This window comes from Gopherus evgoodei, chromosome 6, assembly GCF_007399415.2.
Source record: "Gopherus evgoodei ecotype Sinaloan lineage chromosome 6, rGopEvg1_v1.p, whole genome shotgun sequence".
In the NCBI taxonomy this organism is placed as follows: domain Eukaryota; kingdom Metazoa; phylum Chordata; order Testudines; family Testudinidae; genus Gopherus; species Gopherus evgoodei.
The window spans coordinates 7774189-7791308 of record NC_044327.1 but is presented as its reverse complement, the minus strand read 5'-3'; the positions used below and the strand labels follow the sequence as shown (position 1 = coordinate 7791308).

The following is a 17120-nucleotide window of genomic DNA, read 5'->3' as shown; positions in this document are numbered from 1 at the left end:
TAAAAATCATGAGCTCATTTATCATTCCTTTCACTCTGCCTATATTCGCGCTGGTAAGAAGAGGTCAAAGCTGGTAAACAAATGCATTCTGTCTTCATTGGAACAGCAAGAGACTAGAAATATAATGAAAAGTGGCTGATGTAATAAGAAACAAATAGGCATTTTTCAGGTTCTTTCCCCAGAAACATGTTGCATCTAAGTTGCATTAAGATTTGGATGAACTTGAAAAATGGAATAATAGAAATAGAATTTAATAGTGCAAAATGTAAGGTCATGCTCTTAGCGACTGACTAAACAGGAACTTTTGCTATACGCTGGGTACTTACCAGTTGGAAATAACATAGGAGGAAAAGAAAGACCTGGGTTTATTGATGACTGAGTTGCCAGTGTGATGTGGCTGTGAAAAAGGCTAGTGAAATCCTAGGATGCATCAGGCAAGGTATTTCCTGTAGAGATAGGGGAGTGTTGTTACCATTATACAAATTACTGATGAGACCTCATCTGAAATAGTGTGTGCAGTTCTGGTCTTCCATGTTTAAGAAAGATGAATTCAAACTGGCACAGGTGCAGAGAAGGAGGCTACTAGGATCAGAGGAATGGAGAACCTACCTTATGAGAGAAGACTTAAGGAGCTTGTTTAGCTTAACAGAACAGAGGCTGAGGGGAGATATGATTGCTGTCTATAAATACATCAGAAGGGTAAACACCAGGGAGGAAGTGGAGTTATTTAAGTTAAGGGCCAGTGTTGGCACAAGAACAAATGAGTATAAACTGGCCATCAACAAGTTAAGTCTTGAAATTAGATGAAATTTTGTAACCATCAGAGGAGTGAAGTTCTGGAATAGTCTTCCAAGGACAGCTGTGGGGTTAAAAAGCCTAACTAGTTTCGAGACTGAAATTGATAAATTTACAGAAGGGATGGTATGGTGAGGTTGCCTACAATTGGATGTGGCCCATCTGCAACTGCTATGAGCAAATATCTGCCACAGCCAGAGATGGGACCCTAGAGGGGGAAGGCTCTGAGTTACTACAATGAATTATTTCCCAGGTATCTGACTGACGGGTCTCACCAACATGCTCAGGGTCTAACAGATCATCGTATTTGGGGTCAGGAAGGAATTTTCCCCCAGGTTGATTGGCAGAGACTCTGGGTAGGTTTTTTTTGCCTTTCTCTGCAGGTTGGGTCCAGGATCATTTACTGGTTTGAACTAGAGTAAACAGTGAATTCTTTGTCACTTGAAGTCTTTAAATCATGATTTGAGGACTTCAGTAACTCAGCCAGAGGTTAGGGGTCTATTACAGAAGTGGGTGGGTGCGGTTCTGTGGCCTCTGATGTGCAGAAGGTCAGACTAGATAAATCATGATGGTCCCTTCTGACCTTAAAGTCTGAGTAAGTCAGCTGACATGCCTTAATGGCAGAGACCCAGTATACTCAATTTTTCAAAGATAGAGTGTGGTCATTCTTTAAGTAGACTCTGAGCATCACCTCCTACCGATGCGGCTTGTGAATCACCTGAGTGGAGTACATGTCTGCAACCACATGAAGAAGAAAAGACTTACCTACCTGTACGGTAACAGTTGTTGTTTGATATGTGAGTGCAGATGTGTATTCCACTCTGATGTGCGCACACCCACTGCGCTGAAGCTGAAGAACTTTACCTAGCAGTGCCTGTAGGGTGGTGCTTATGGTCTCTGACTTTTAGTCTCTCCTTAGTTTATTTAAGGGCAGCACCAGCCTGGCCTGCTTGAGTTCCTTTGCACTGAATGTCAAGAGTTAAGACTCTATGCAGAGGGGACGGCGGTCAGGTTGTGGAATACATGTCTGCACACACATCTGAAAGAACAGTTACTGTACAGGTAGGTAACTGATTTATTGCATGCATGTACACATATAGAGCTGCCGGTGTACATACCATCTTGGGGGTTGCCAGAGCAGTCCACACCACCTCCGCAACATTTCCCAGGCTCTTGAGATCTGAAAAAAGGCTACTGGGGAAGAGAATACGGTAAGATTACATCCAGTAAATGTACTTGCATCTCCTGATGCTCCAGCATCGCCCTTCACCTCCCTTCCCTACAAAGAGCACTACCTCCCCTGTGAGCCTCACCAAACTGGATAGGGAGATGACTTGGTCACATGGAAGGATGAAGGAGTGTTTTTCTTTCATCCCTAGCGTGGCAGACTCCCATCTGTGTAGCTGAAATAGCTGTCTTGTGTTTTCTTATAGAATACAAAGAAAAGCAGGTAATAAGAAAAGAAAGCACAACAAATTTTAAGAACTATATATTGAATAAATGAAAGAAACAATTGCCTACTCCCATGCTACAGTGCGGAGCTCATGTTAATATAGCCTAGGTCCAGTGTCAGTCTGCCAGAAGCTGGCAGTCTTTCCTCATAGCATTTCAAAGTGTGAGAGCATGGCACGGTGTAGCCCCGGCCCTCACACTGTAGGTGTGATTCTGGCCTGCGCAATCAAAGTCATGGCACTTGGAGCAACTGCAAAATATTAGTATATAGAGATGGACATTCAGCTGCTGGTTTCCTGCTTGGCTTTTGTGTTCAGTTGCAGATTTAAAAAAAAAAAAAAAGCCTAGATCCCAGTATTGGAAACTTCATATCTCCTCATTTACTATGAGGGTAGCTGAGGTCAGATGAAGTACTCTATCTTATGTGATTTAGGTTTTCCTATAGTGTCTGTGTGCCAGCACTGCCTGTGTTTCAGTATTTGGCAATGAGCGAGGTTTTCAGTGTATAGCACTTGACTATGGAATTCATGCCACCTGCTGATCTAAAAGAGAGAACTTCTGTGCACCTTTAGGGCATGATGCAAGGCCTATGTCTGTCTTGTTTTCTATTTATTGTGTTACCATAACACTAGGATTCATAGTCATGGACCAGGATCCCCATTGTACTAATAGGTTTGTTTTGTTTTGGTGATTGTTCTTATTTTGCTATTGGAGGAAAACTTGTGTGCTACAGTGTGTGTGAGTCCTTAGATGTGAGGGCTAAGGAACATTTTATACACTTTATACATCTAAAATTAAATAACTCTGCATATATATACACATTTTATCATTTAAAGAGGTGCGTGTGAAGTACTGTAACAATCCTTGCTGCCTTATATTAGTTAAACTGGAGTGCCGTAGTAGAAGTGATAGTGAATTTTCCATGTGTATATAATGTATATAACTATAAAATGTTGGTTTTAAATAACTAGAATTTGTATTATATCATATGAAATTTTGTTTTATCCAGTTAAAACAGACCAGCTAACATATGATGAGACATGATTACTTTTAAACATGCATGCTTGAATAGAAAACCTCATTAAGAAAATTGTTTTTCTAAAGATATTAACATATTTGACCACATCTCTGAGAAAGCTAGTAACAGATGTCAGTGCAGTGATTAATCTGGTAATTCAGTACAGTAGCCGGAGCTATGTTAAATGTATTTTAGCAGTAATTATAGATTTTTTTTTTCTTTTACAGTTCTGAACATAAAGCTGTACTGTCGCTTCTGGCAGCTATCTCCTTAGTTATGATCTTTATTCTGGTTCAGAGGAGATGCTCCCTGGTTTCGAAAATAGCAATGGCACTTGGGCTCTTGGGAGTCTACAGTTACCGGGCAGCAATTGGAAATATTGTATTTCCATGGCAACAAGACAGCAAAGATATCTCAAAGTAAGTTCATCAGCAGATATGTAAATCAACTTCTAGAACAGTCGTAACACTTCGGATACTGAAAAATAGCAGTTATCTCTGTTAGAATCAGGCTGTTATGAGCGAAGGGACGGTTCTTTTAAGGATGTGCACTAACAGGTTTCGTGTTATGTCTTTAGATAATTTTTGAGTACAATAAAGTGGCGTGTTACTGTACCATATCTCAGATTGGAAACCTGTCAAAGGCTGACACACACGCTGACCACCTTGAGGCACAGCTTACTGATCTAGCCTGTTCCCATTTTTTTCCATTTCCATTATTTAGTCTGTCTTATAAAGATTACTGCCTTTGTTGTTTTGTTTTATTATTGTGTTGATTTGCTACATTTAGTACAGAACAATGCCAAACTGACTTATTTATAACAATGAAATGGTTTACTATTCGACTACAAGGCTAAAAATACATTCAGGAAACAGTTTCCCTGTGCCTTTGTTTCTTACAGCTGAGAGTTGTATAACATGCCCTTTCAAGCTGTCATAGATGTCTGCTTTTGGAGTCTAAAGCCTGCAGTGTTATATAACTGAAAACTTTCAAAGCTAAGAGTTTTGAGTCTCCTTTCCCACCACAACTGTCAGCAGGTGATATGTTGTTTACCATGTGAGAGGAAACAGCCCAGTGATGCTTCTATTCAGGAGGGCTTTTTTCCTCATACTCAGCATTAGCTACTTTTGGAGTGCAGGAGAGCAGCTTTGATTCTTTTATAACCTATCTGGTAGTCTTCATTTTTTTTATGCTATAGCTGGACCTGCAGCTCCAACATGTTCTAAAGGGAGCATCAGAGTTATGGGAAATCCCCAGGATGCATTCCTGTAGTCTTTTGGGGGAAATTGTAGAAAGATGATTGGCTTGTGGCTAGAATAAGTTGTGCAGAGATCACTTAGAATTTGACCTGAGTCTGGGTAGCTTGGGTTCAGGATTTGGGATCAGAGGCCACACCCTCTGTAAGAAGTGGAGATTGAGAATGACCTTGGAAAGCATCCTAGGAAAAGATTTTCAGACTAAGGCCAAGTGTACCAGTGCTGCATATATGTCTTTTATATGCAGTGAAGATATTTGAAGAGAACTTCACTTCCTTAATTAGTAGTAAGGTATTTGATCGTCTGCATACAAAAATCTCCATTGGCTTTTACTTGGACTACAGAATCTGGCTATGGTGCTTGAATGTGTTTGTCTGGAAATACATCTGATTGCTAAATATGATTTTTAGTTTTATGTTTGACTACAGTTCCTTAGGGTAGAATGCAGTTCCTTCAGTGGGAGGGAAATTACTGCAATGTGGAACAGAATGTTCACGGCATCTGAGCTGCAAATTAAAAATAGTTACAGTAAGTGGAGTTCTTAAATTTACAAAGTGAGCAAAACTTTCACTAACAGCTGAATTATTCTATAGTCAGCATCTTAATTGCAATTAGAATCACCATAGTCACATTTAAAATTAAGCTGAGAGAGTAAAAAAGCCCTGAATTTCTCAGTCAATTCTAACTGAGAAATTCAGGGCTTTTTTACTCTCTCAGCTTAATTTTAAATGTGACTATGGTGATTTGCTTAAACTGCTATGTCAGACCTTTCATTTATAGCGTTGATTATGCAGTGGCTTAAAAGTTATTTAAATTAATAAAACCAAACTTCACAATCAGTTAAGTGGTGGCTGACTGAGTCTCACATTTAAGAGTGAGACTTGCATGTTAACATTAAACGACTATTTAGTTGTAGAAATGGCACAAGGCGTTTTAAATTGGAAAATTTTAGTGCTTTTTGAAAATGAGAGCAGGTACACTACAAGCTTTGGTGCACAACTCTGCCAATACACCTCAACCTTGTCTTTATGCTATCCTTAGCATTACATCAGGGCTTCCCTGGTATTTGCTTTGGCAGGACATCCACTTTAAAACTGCCAACTACCTTTACCTTTTTAAGATAAAAAGACTGCCACAGAGAATCAAGTGCAGAATACATACAGTATGGGCTGCAGTAATACAGGTCTTTCTACCTTGCCTTGCATATGCGCCGGAACTCTGATTCAGTCTGGTAGAAATATCTGGAAAGGCAAGGTGGTCCAATACTGGACTGCAGATCAGGAAATTGGTGGTTTTTATTTGTAACTTATTTGCTATGTGAACTTTGCAAGTTACGCTTTTCCTAGTTTTGTAACTTGACCATAATCTGAGAAATATATGTTGTGTATTAGGTTACATATAAAAACTATGTTAAAAGAATGGTAAGGTTGCAAAGTCAAGCACCTAACAGGTGGGAAAGTCAAAAAAATTTCTGTGTAACCTTCACTCAGCCCCATTATGTGTGTACATTGCCAGCAATCTGTAACTTCATGATCACTTACTATTTTTACATCAGGATTCCCTGCCTCATTCAGTGCACAAAATGAATGGTGTTCACTGAATGGGTAGCTGTTGAATATTTCTCTTTACTTGTGCCTTATTTACTGCACACTATCCAAACCCTGAATTCCATACAGAATTATTTCCTCATGGGATTTTCTCAGGAGCACCTCACCATAGCTGCTGATTGCTACACAGACATTAATGAACTGATTCAGAGGATCCCTTGTGAGATGATGATATTCCCATTTTACAGATGAGGAACTAAGATGCACAGAGATTAAAGCCAATATTGAAAATTGGGCCCTAGTGGATGCTCTTGACAGAGGTGTTACTACTTTTATAGCACATACGTTAATAGCACAGCTTCCATTGACTTCAGTTGCACTTGAGTGCTCAGTGGGTCTGCAAATGAAGCCCCAAGTTTCTCAAACTGAGCACTAAGAAAGTGAGAAACAGAGTGGGCACTTGTGAAAAGTTTGATTTGTGACTTGCCCAGCATCAGTTAGAAGCTTGGTGGCAGAGGCATGAATAGAACTCAGATCTTTGGTGTCAATGTGTTTCCCTAATCACATGGTCATCCTTTCAGTTCATGGAGTCCCGTACGTTACAGGCAGTCCTCGACTTTACAATGTTCGAGTTACAGCAAACGGCACTTACAACACTTCTGCATTGAACCCTGATTCAACTTACAGCTACAGGTTTTGAGTTTACGACGCTCTCTCCAACAATGGAGTAGACTGCAGTTCTGAGTTCCGACTTATGATACAATTGTAAGGAACCAATTGTGTTGTAAGTCTGCCTGTATTTACCTCACACCAACTAGTTTCTGCAACAAATGACACAGGTCCCTCCAGACAGAAGCCTCATCCACTATACAACCTTTGAATTTATGCTAAATGAAGCAGACGTTCTGTGAGAAAAGTGTGTGATCATGCAATCATGGACTGTATTAGGGGGCTGAATTAGGATTGCACAGGAAACCTTAATTCTGGCATTTCCTAACTTTTAAGTGCTTGACTTTGCAATCCTAATATTATTTGAACATAGCTTTTTGTGTGTAATTTCCTCATTTTTAAAAAGCAAACAAAAAAATCCACTGTTTGGAACCATATTAAGCCCACACGTGGTTTGTTAACAGGGTAGGAACCTTTAGATCTGCGGCCCAGACCTCTGCTATTTGAGGTAATGGGATAATTTGTAGAAAGCATAGGCTCTTAACCTCTTTATAGGCCAGGCACTAAAGAGAGACACATTTTGCCAGTGAATTTCAGACAATGATCGATAGCAGAAGAATGTTGACTCAGGACTCTTGGCTTCAATTCCATGGACTGGAAAGGAATGTCCTCAAGTGGTTTCAGACCCTTCTGCCTGCTGTGACCTATCCCCTAGCATGTTACTGTGTCCTTGCTGCATGTCATTCATCTGCATTCCAGTCAGACAGATTCTTCCTTCTCCAGTTTAGCTTGGGCACCACTAAGGGGGAGCACTGAAGATATAGGAGAGACGATCCCTGCCTTGTTCTAGTACCCAGCACTAAAGCATCCCCCAGCAACTGCTCCTCCTGGACGCTATTTAGCTCTTTCAGCCCCTTGAACTTGATCTATGAACTGTGTGGGGATTGAGCATGCTCAGTACAAATGGAATCTTTGGAGAAATTTGCTGCCACACTTTGTCTGTTGAACATGGATAAACGACAGTTGTCAGAAATTTAATCAGACAAGTTTGAATACATATTTCACAGGGACGACAAAAGGCATCCCTCTGATCTAAGTATCATCACCTTGCTGAATTTCAACCCTGCTTCAAAGTATGGAAATGCTAGAGCTTCTTAATGAAATGTTAAGAAAATGTTTTCACATTGGGGAAAAAAAATATTTCCCTAACATAATCCTTGAAAATCCTTAGCTGAGCTATTTGCTGCATCTCTCAAAAAAAAAAAAAAAAAAAAAAAAAAATAGCCAAAGGCAGAGACTAGCATGGAAATTTGGCAGAGTTGCAAACCACTGAAATTAAGTGTTAGGCAACCTTCATTTGCCATTGCTGCCAGTTTTGTCTATAATAGAATATTTTTGGAAGCTTTTTAAGAAATCCCAATTAATCCTTGCTTACCTGAAGAAAAATAGAATTCATATATAGCATCTGACGTGCGCTATTTACAGCATATTTGATACTGGAGGCAGTAATGGTCTGGTCTCACTTCTTATGTGATCAGTGGAAGAAAAATAGCTCTATTAAAAACAACAGCAACAAAACGCTTGAACTTTCTGCCTCTGCACTTCTCAAATATCCCACTGGACAGCAGAGGTTGCCCCCGTGTGTCCAGGCATGGATCAGAGGCAGTTTCCTCTATGCTCGACTGCAAAGTGCAGGTGCCTCATTTGATGACAGTTATTACAAGAGGAAGAAGAATAAACAGCCCAGTAGCGTTCTCCTGCCCTTGGAGACTCTGCAGGAAAGAGAGTCTCTGGTCTGAAATTTCCCTCTCCCCGTCCACTGAAGATAAAACTACAGTTTCCGGTTGTGGCTGCTGCTCAAGGTGGATGAGGAAAAAGGTAATTTAAAATGTGCACACTCTTCCATGGCTTGTGCTAAGATAGTCTTTCAATTAAAAACCATTGAAGAATAATTTGGCCCTTCTCTTTCCCTCTAATTGCTTATTTAAAAAGATAAAATGTGGACAGTGGAAAAATAATTTAAAAAATGGTAGTGTGAATAAGGTAAGACGATGTTCCATCATCTTAATGTATGTGCTTGTTTGGGACAGTTGCGAGTTTGAAACTTCATTGGCCAAATAAGTCACAGCTTTTATCTAAGCTGTTAATTAAGGGAAACACCTGTTACTGTTCTCTAAAGATTTTTTTCTTGTAACTTGTCTCAATATATTTAAATGACTCCTGTGAGGATAATTAGTGAAATAACTTGATATGGTAAAAGCTGTCTTATCCGGCATGTTGGGGGGATGGGGGTTGTTGGTAAGTGAAAAATGCAGGTTAATAAGAGGGAGGGCGTTTGGGTGAGGGAGAGGGCTTGTGGCAGGAGGTTAGGGCATGGGAGGGTGTTCAGGGTGCTGGATCTGGGGGTTGGTTACCTCAGGTAGCTCCCAGCAAGCAGCAACCTGTCCCTGCTGCTCCTAGCTGGAGGCATGGCTAGGTGGCTCTGTGTGCTGCCTCCACTCACAGGTGCCACCCCCTCAGTTCCCATGGATTCCAGGGCTTCTGTATAGATTAACTAAATAATCTTTCTATCTACCCAGTGGGACTCAGTGCTGTGCCTAGAAGATACCATCAGAGAAGCTTAGTTTTGCAGTTCTCAAACTGTGGATTTGTCTCTCCAGAGATAACATGCTTGTTAACAGCAAAAATGTTTTTAAATAAATAATAATATATAGAAGTGAGAAATAACAGACCTCAGCCCTATTGTCCCTCTGCAAATTTGTGCACAGAGTCAATCTCTGACCCCTCTCTAAAAGTGCAAAGTTTCAAAAAGTTCAACAAAGAAAAGATTGTTGGGGGGCTGAATAGATCTGGACAAGGAGAAGAAGTCTGGAGATCAATGTGAGAAGGGAGAGAGTAGAAACAAAAGTGAAACTGTTTGAGCAGCATATTCCAGAAGTCTTGAGGTCTTTCTGAGTGTAACCTTCAATGATTTGAGATCTACCATACCATTCTCTCACTAGAAGGGAAAACTTATAAGGCAGCCGACTGTAAAAGAGACCCAGTTTAGGAATATTTTAATGAAGTTCCTTTCCTTGTGGGTAAGACAGGCATGTGTACAAAATGCAAACAGTGCAACAAAGAAATGCAAGGCCTAGTTGTGCGAAACAACATCATGAGAAGAAGTGTTTCTTCTCATGAGGAAGCTGCATTGAAGATGATGAAAGGAACATCACTTAAAAAATGTATAGTGTGTACCTTCTAAAAATCTACATCTATTTCTGAGGTGTGAAGACTATGCATTATGGTTATAGGAACCAACAAGAATGCACTTTTATGTAGAAATCCATGATTAAATCGAGTCTTCCTGACTAGTGATTTAAATCAAATCCACCCTGTTTTCTTCTCCAACTTTGTGCCCTGTTTGAACTCAGGTCAGTCCAAAACACTGTCCATCAAATCCTTTAAGACACTCTGCCGTGATGCCTGCAGATCCCTGCCAGGTGGTGAGCTATGTTGTGAAGACAGCTTTCTTGTACAAATATATGCACATATTGTTAATTTACCTTTCCCCACCTGTTGCATCTTGTCATTAAACTAGATTTTAAATTCTGAGGCAAGGACTGTATATTTACTACATAAGCAAGGGAGAGAAAAAGCCTTTAAAGGACGACAGACATTTTCAGCTGAATTTTTGGGGGATGGGGGAGCGGAGTGGACAGAACTCATTTCCAAAAACAGAAGTTGTCAGTAGGGTATATATCATGATCACATGGGAAAAAATCTCTTGGCGGGCAACACTGTTCAATAGCTACTGGCTAATTGCTTTGCAGATGAAAAAATATCAATGCAAGGAAGTTCTGACTTTCATATGACCTGTACATTAAGTGGAAAACACTTGAATATAGTACTCCAATGTGCAAGTGAACACTAGCTTGTCGTGTGAGGTTTCATTTGTGTCTCAGCCTTCAAAAAAAATTGCTTTGAAGGCTTCATGGTGGCTGTCGGTTTTTTTGTCTTTCTATTTAGGAAGTCCACATTATTAGTAAAAGCAGCAAAGAGTCCTATGGCACCTTATAGACTAACAGACGTTTTGGAGCATGAGCTTTCGTGGGTGAATACCCACTTCCTCAGATGCATGTAGTGGAAATTTCCAGGGGCAGGTATATATAGGCAGGCAAGCTAGAGATAATGAGGTAGTTCAATCAGGGAGGATGAGGCCCTGTTCTAGCAGTTGAGGTGTGAAAACCAAGGGAGGAGAAACTGGTTCTGTAATTGGCAACTTCAGGACCAGACTTCAAAGAGAAACTGCTGAGCTTCAGTTCATCTGCAAATTTGACACCATCAGCTCAGGATTAAACAAAGACTGTGAATGGCTTGCCAATTACAGAACCAGTTTCTCCTCCCTTGGTTTTCACACCTCAACTGCTAGAACAGGGCCTCATCCTCCCTGATTGAACTACCTCATTATCTCTAATTTGCCTGCATATATATATACCTGCCCCTGGAAATTTCCACCACATGCATCTGACGAAGTGGGTATTCACCCACGAAAACTCATGCTCGAAAACGTCTGTTAGTCTATAAGGTGCCACAGGACCCTTTGCTGCTTTTACAGATCCAGACTGACTCAGCCACCCCCCTGATACTTGACACATTATTAGTGTCAGGTTTCTCCAGCCTTTATTGGCTTGACAGAATAACATAGGACCAAAAATTATTAACGTTGGTACTACTGAAAAGAACTGGAGCCCCAGATAATCAGCCCAATTCCCCCCCCCCCTTTACATTTCTAGTCTCTTTATCCGATATGAAAATGTAGTTTTTTTGGTCAAGGTAGCCTGTTAAGAGTTGTTCAGGATGCTAGTGCAAATTGGTTTCACAAAGAGTTGAAACATATGCATCTGAAAGGGAAAAGTGTTGCTTTGACTTTTTCCAGGAGATTGTGAATGCTTTCCTGGTTGGAATCAGATTTATCCAAAGTTGGGTTATGTGATCCAGACTACCACATCTTGAGCACCTGAGAGCCCTGAATCAGTTTACTTTAAGATCTGAATTGATTCTGGTATCTACAGAGCCAGGGCATGTTTGCACTTCATTCAGAACATATAAAGTCATTAATTGTGGCAATGGGAAAACTCTATTGTACTTGATTTCCTAAAAATATTATTTTTGAGCATTTTTCATATATTTGTATTACATAGCACAGAGGAGCCCTGGTTGTGGACTAGGACCCCATTGTACTATTGAGTGGCTCAGTAGTCCACAGTGAATGTTGACTTTGGTCCAGTTTGCCCAATGAACAGAGATGCACCCATTAATTTTTAGTTTGCATCTAGACACCTTCTCTTTCTCCCAGTTCTGCTTTGCCTTGTCTCATGCTCTCTTCTTCTAGAATGGCAGTTCTCAAAATTCTGGAGCCCAGTGATCACTTCAGGTTTTTCAAAAACTTTTGCTCCCCTCTCAAATGCTTTCAAGCATGATACTGTGGCTGTGATGGTACCTGGAAATAGAGAATAAAGATCAATTTTTGGGTGTACTAAAATATCAGTTGTAGGAAGTGTTTAGCATACATTACCTAAAATACTCGTTTGGCTTGAGAAGTGGTGAAATGTGGTGTGTTCTGATATTCTAAAACAGAAAATTGGTAAAATGTTTTTAGTACTACCAATAAACCAAAAGAATGGCTGCATTCTTAAAGAAGAATGTTGATAAACTGGAGAGCATTCAGAGAAGAACCCCAAGAATAATTAACAGGTTAGAAAACATATAGTGATAGACTTAAGGAGCTTAATTAATTTAGCTTAATGAAGAGAAGGTTAATGAGTGACTTGATTACAATCTATAAGTACCAACACAGGGAGCAAATATTTAATAATAAGCTCTTCAGTCTATCGTAGAAAAGTATAGCATGATCCAATGGCTGGAAGTTGAAGCTGGTCAAATTGAAAGCATAATTTTTTAACGGTGAGAGTAATTAACCATTGGAACAACTTACCAAGGCTTATGGTGGATTCTCCATAACTGACCATCTTTAAATCAAGATTGGATGTTTTTCCAAAAGATACACTCTAGGAATCATTTTGGGGAAGTTCATCATGAGCGGAAATAATATTTGGGCTGCCACCTACTTTGTTGATTCCAATGTCCTGTTGTATTTATGCCTTTTTTTTAATACCTCATGCCTCCTTCCCCTGGACACACTCACATGTCTGGTGACCATATTTGACTGAATCCTGACCCCCATCCATGTCTGGCGGTCTGGAAAACCATAACTGGAGTTCCACTTGCTAACATAGCTGTTTGCATCAATACTGCATTAACCTCATTACCATACTGGAAACAATGGAAAGTGTATTATCTCATGGTCTCACATACTAAAAATCTCCCCAATATTAAATTTGGTTTGTTCTTTTGTTATTAACTTGTCTATTATAAATCGCTAAATTGTATAACTCTAGGTTAAGCACTTACTCTTATGCTAAATGTTAGGCCTTCTGCTAACTATCTGCTGCTTAAGCTAACAATACTTAAATTAACAAACTAACAGACTTTACTAGGCCTCAACTTACTGCAAAGCCTATCTCAAATATTAATATTTTGTTTTCCTACTACTATTACAGCTCTAACTTCTATTTTACTATCCTAAAGCATGTTAATATGCCTTAGCACAAAATATGCAATTTAATATTGCTCCCTAAAATCAGGTCAGGGATTACAGGTCAGCAACATTTATTGATAAACTTTTATGATTATTTTGAAAAGGTTAGTTTTTCCTGGTTGTTTCTTAATTCTTTTCCTTTTCTACCATTTATCCTCTCCAGTTGTACCCACCAGTGACCTGTCCTCCACAGCAGATTGTATTGTATGCTTCAGAGGATGGTACAGGAAACCCTATATCAGAAAGTTACATAAAAACCTGACCAGAGAAGCTTCCTAGCCTCATTTTAGTGGTTTCCTTGTGCCTTGAACCATGAAAATTAATAAGTCATGCCACTTTGTGCCTAAATACAAATTTCAGAACCTGATTTTAAACGAACTTTTTAAAAAATCTTAACCGCTCTTTGCACATGTACTTTATTTTCAGTAAGGTATCCCATGCAGAAATGTATATGCAAGCGGAGGTGAATTTTTACAATAATACTTGGGGTGCGGGGGGGGGGGGGGAGGAAAATATAAACACATTACATGTTAAAAAACACAAAAAAACACCCAAATTCTCTGAATGGAATGTGAAAGTTGAGAAATTAAATACACAAGAAAATATTCATAAAACAGTAAGCCATATTGCTGCTTTTGTATATATTCAAAGTTGATTATATATTTAACTGAATAAAGTGATCTAATTACTTTGTCAAAAGTATAACCTAGTGAAGTTCCTGTTGTATGAACTTTTAACTTTTCAGTTTCCTAAATCTGGTGTGCTTAAAATCTCAAGCTTAATGTTAACCTCTCTTCACCTGCTACTAATTTGCAGTTTGCACATGTTACCAGAGTTGAAGGTGATGATGTACTATGCATCCGATGATTCTAGTTAGGTGTATACTGTTTAAAATTGGGAGATTATTGTGAAAAGTCCATCCATGCCCACTGTGCTGGATTTTCTAAGGGAACTAGAGATCCTGGTTCTCTGTTTGGCTGAAATAAAAACATGGTTGAGTAATATTTTGATATACTCTTAATGTCTGTCACTTGAAAGAGCTGACATAACCCAAACAATTACTTGTCAAAAGTTTCTTTCGACATCTTTTTAGATTTAGGATTTTAAATGTCAAGGTTCATGATGTGTTAAACTGACAAACCATCTGGATGTTAATAAGTTTAGATGGAACTGGATAGGAGTAACAAATCATTGCAGTGATGTTAGCTAACTTAGTAATTAAAAAACTAATGTGGTCTTTGCCAAAGCTGTTTTGTTGGGGTAACATGGTTTAAATTTGAAATATTCTAAAGCTGTTCTGTTTGAAATACATTTTATGACACACTTGGCCAGTGATCGCACTTGAATTTTGATGCATTTCTCAGAATCATCTTTGTCTCATACCTCTCTTTTAAAAAAAAAAATTGACTTGTGAAAATAGATACTAATAAATTTATCTTTCTGGTTTTCCTTTTTAGGGGAATTATTGAAGCTCGTTTTGTTTATGTCTTTGTTCTTGGCATAATCTTCACTGGAACCAAAGATTTACTCAAATCACAGGTTATATCTGCAGACTGCAAGTCCAAGAGTATTGGTTTATGGGAAGTATATAGTGGATTGGTTCTGCTAGCAGCCCTGCTATTTAGACCCCATAACCTGCCAGTTTTGGTGTTTTGCCTGCTGATTCAAATGATAATGACAAGATGTATCTGGAAGCCACTAAAATTTGATGCAGCTCAAATTACTATTATGCATTATTGGTTTGGCCAAGCTTTCTTCTATTTTCAGGTAAACTCATAATATGGCATCCATGAAAATAATGTCTGTAGTTATTCTACCATATGTTGGGTTAAATTGCACCATAGGGCCTGATCATGCAAAGACTCAAGTCAGTGGAACTATTCATGCAGGATGAGGCCCCTAGGTTTCAGTTAACTTTATTCTCCACCAACCTGTGCTATTTAGTGTGGAATAATGTTTGCACATACATGTAGAAAACAAATAAATAGTGCTAGCTTGCATATACATCTCTACCTCGATATAATGCTGTCCTTGGGAGCCAAAAAATCTTACTGCGTTATAAGTGAAACTCTGTTATATTGAATTTGCTTTGATCCACCGGAGTGCACAGCCCTCCACCCCCACCCCAAACACTGCTTTACTGCATTATATCCAAAATCGTGTTATATCAGTCGGTGTTATATCGAGGTAGCGGGGTGTGTGTGTGTGTGTGTGTGTATGTATACATCTATCTATACATATACACACACACACATATATATAATGTACAGTGCTATTGGCAAGAATATGAACTAAGCTTATATAAAATTGCAGTCAATTTATAACTTTTCTGGTCTATTTTAGTATCTCTCTAAAGGCTACTACTAATAAAATATAGTATGGTAAAATCTATCCTGGCACATATGGGGAAGGATAGCTTCTGAAAATAGTGATACAACTTTCAGAATTGTTTTATTCTTAATATTATAACATCAACTAATTTCTTGAAGGTATAGAGCTTTAGAAATAAAGTATATACAAAAGGAAATATGTGAAGTTCATTTGTGGAGCGGGTAGTAGTTTGAGTGGGCAATGGGAAGACTCAAGGGTTAAGTGGACTAACGTGAAAATTTTAAAAGCTTTTGAAAAACTTCTGTGGTCCATGTTAATGAAGGTGTTTGTTAAATAATTTGAGACGTTTTGCCAAATTCTCAGAAGTGCTTTGATTTCCTGCCATAGTATAAATATTTAACACCACTGTTTTTTTTCAAATGGGGAGAAGATCAGCTAACTCCAGTAAATAGCTTCATTGTGAACTGTAACATTAGCAAAAACACTGGCACGTAAAATCATGTTCATTCACCCTGCTTGGATCACGCGGGTTTGTATAAAAATATTCCATTTTAACATGGAGTCCCAGTTAATGACTGGACTCCTAGGTGCTACTGCAATACAAATAATTAATATAATAATGTTAACTGACTTGATATTTAAAATAGCAACAGACAAATCTAGTTCTGTCCGGGAGATGAAAACTATTTTAAGTGTAATTTCAGTTGAGAATCCGAAGAAGGGCCAAATTCTTCCATCCTCAGTCAATACATTGAACTATACCTTACTCCCTGAGGAGTCTCATTGATTTCAAAAGTAGAACTGCTCCATTGTGAGTAAGGGTGGCAAATCTAATTCAGGGTAATATTGGGGATATAGAATGTAAGGATACGTTATATATGGACATTGATTTGGGAGGGTGACATTTTTCCCTCTCTTTTTGCTTTTTGTGTTGGTCCCTGGCTACCTCAACCAGCATTTCCATCCCTGTTGATTGGATTGGCTTCCTTCTGAATGAGAGACACATTGGGGGGTGTTCAGTCATAAGGAATTGCTGTGGCTTTTTCTCCGGCTATCTGGGAATATATTCTATATGAGGTGTGAAGGTTGCTGGCCATGCTTTTCGTCAGGGAAATTATCAGGGACACTTAACTATTTCCCCAATTTTTATAATAACTTTTATATATGATACTTTTATCTTTAGAGGAAAGATGTTAATTTGCCAGTGGCTGGAGCAGTATAATTAAGGGGTGTTATTGAGATGAAGATGTGAAAGCCGGTTTACTTTGACTTCTGTTGCTTTTTCATTTTAAGTGCTACATTGTTTTAGAAGATGAAGAAAACATTTTAAAAAATCAAGCTTATTAACCAACTGTAACAAATTTAATAGTTAAATCAGTATCTTTTTCATGTGTCGGGTTGTTACTGTAAGT

At 38.9% G+C, this 17120-nt stretch overlaps 1 protein-coding gene across 8 annotated transcripts in view; it reads left to right on the top strand.

Moving 5' to 3' along the window:
• Positions 1-17120, top strand: part of PIGG (phosphatidylinositol glycan anchor biosynthesis class G) — a 133640-nt gene that overhangs the window by 74898 nt on the left and 41622 nt on the right. For 6 of the 8 annotated variants that reach the window (XM_030566185.1, XM_030566183.1, XM_030566184.1 and 3 more), the window contains 2 exons: positions 3493-3684; positions 14835-15144. In XM_030566185.1, the coding sequence (XP_030422045.1) occupies positions 3493-3684; positions 14835-15144 (502 nt within the window). Of the gene's footprint in view, positions 1-3492; positions 3685-7324; positions 8004-14834; positions 15145-17120 lie in introns of those variants that run through there. The other 2 variants (XM_030566187.1, XM_030566188.1) reach the window with 2 other exon arrangements.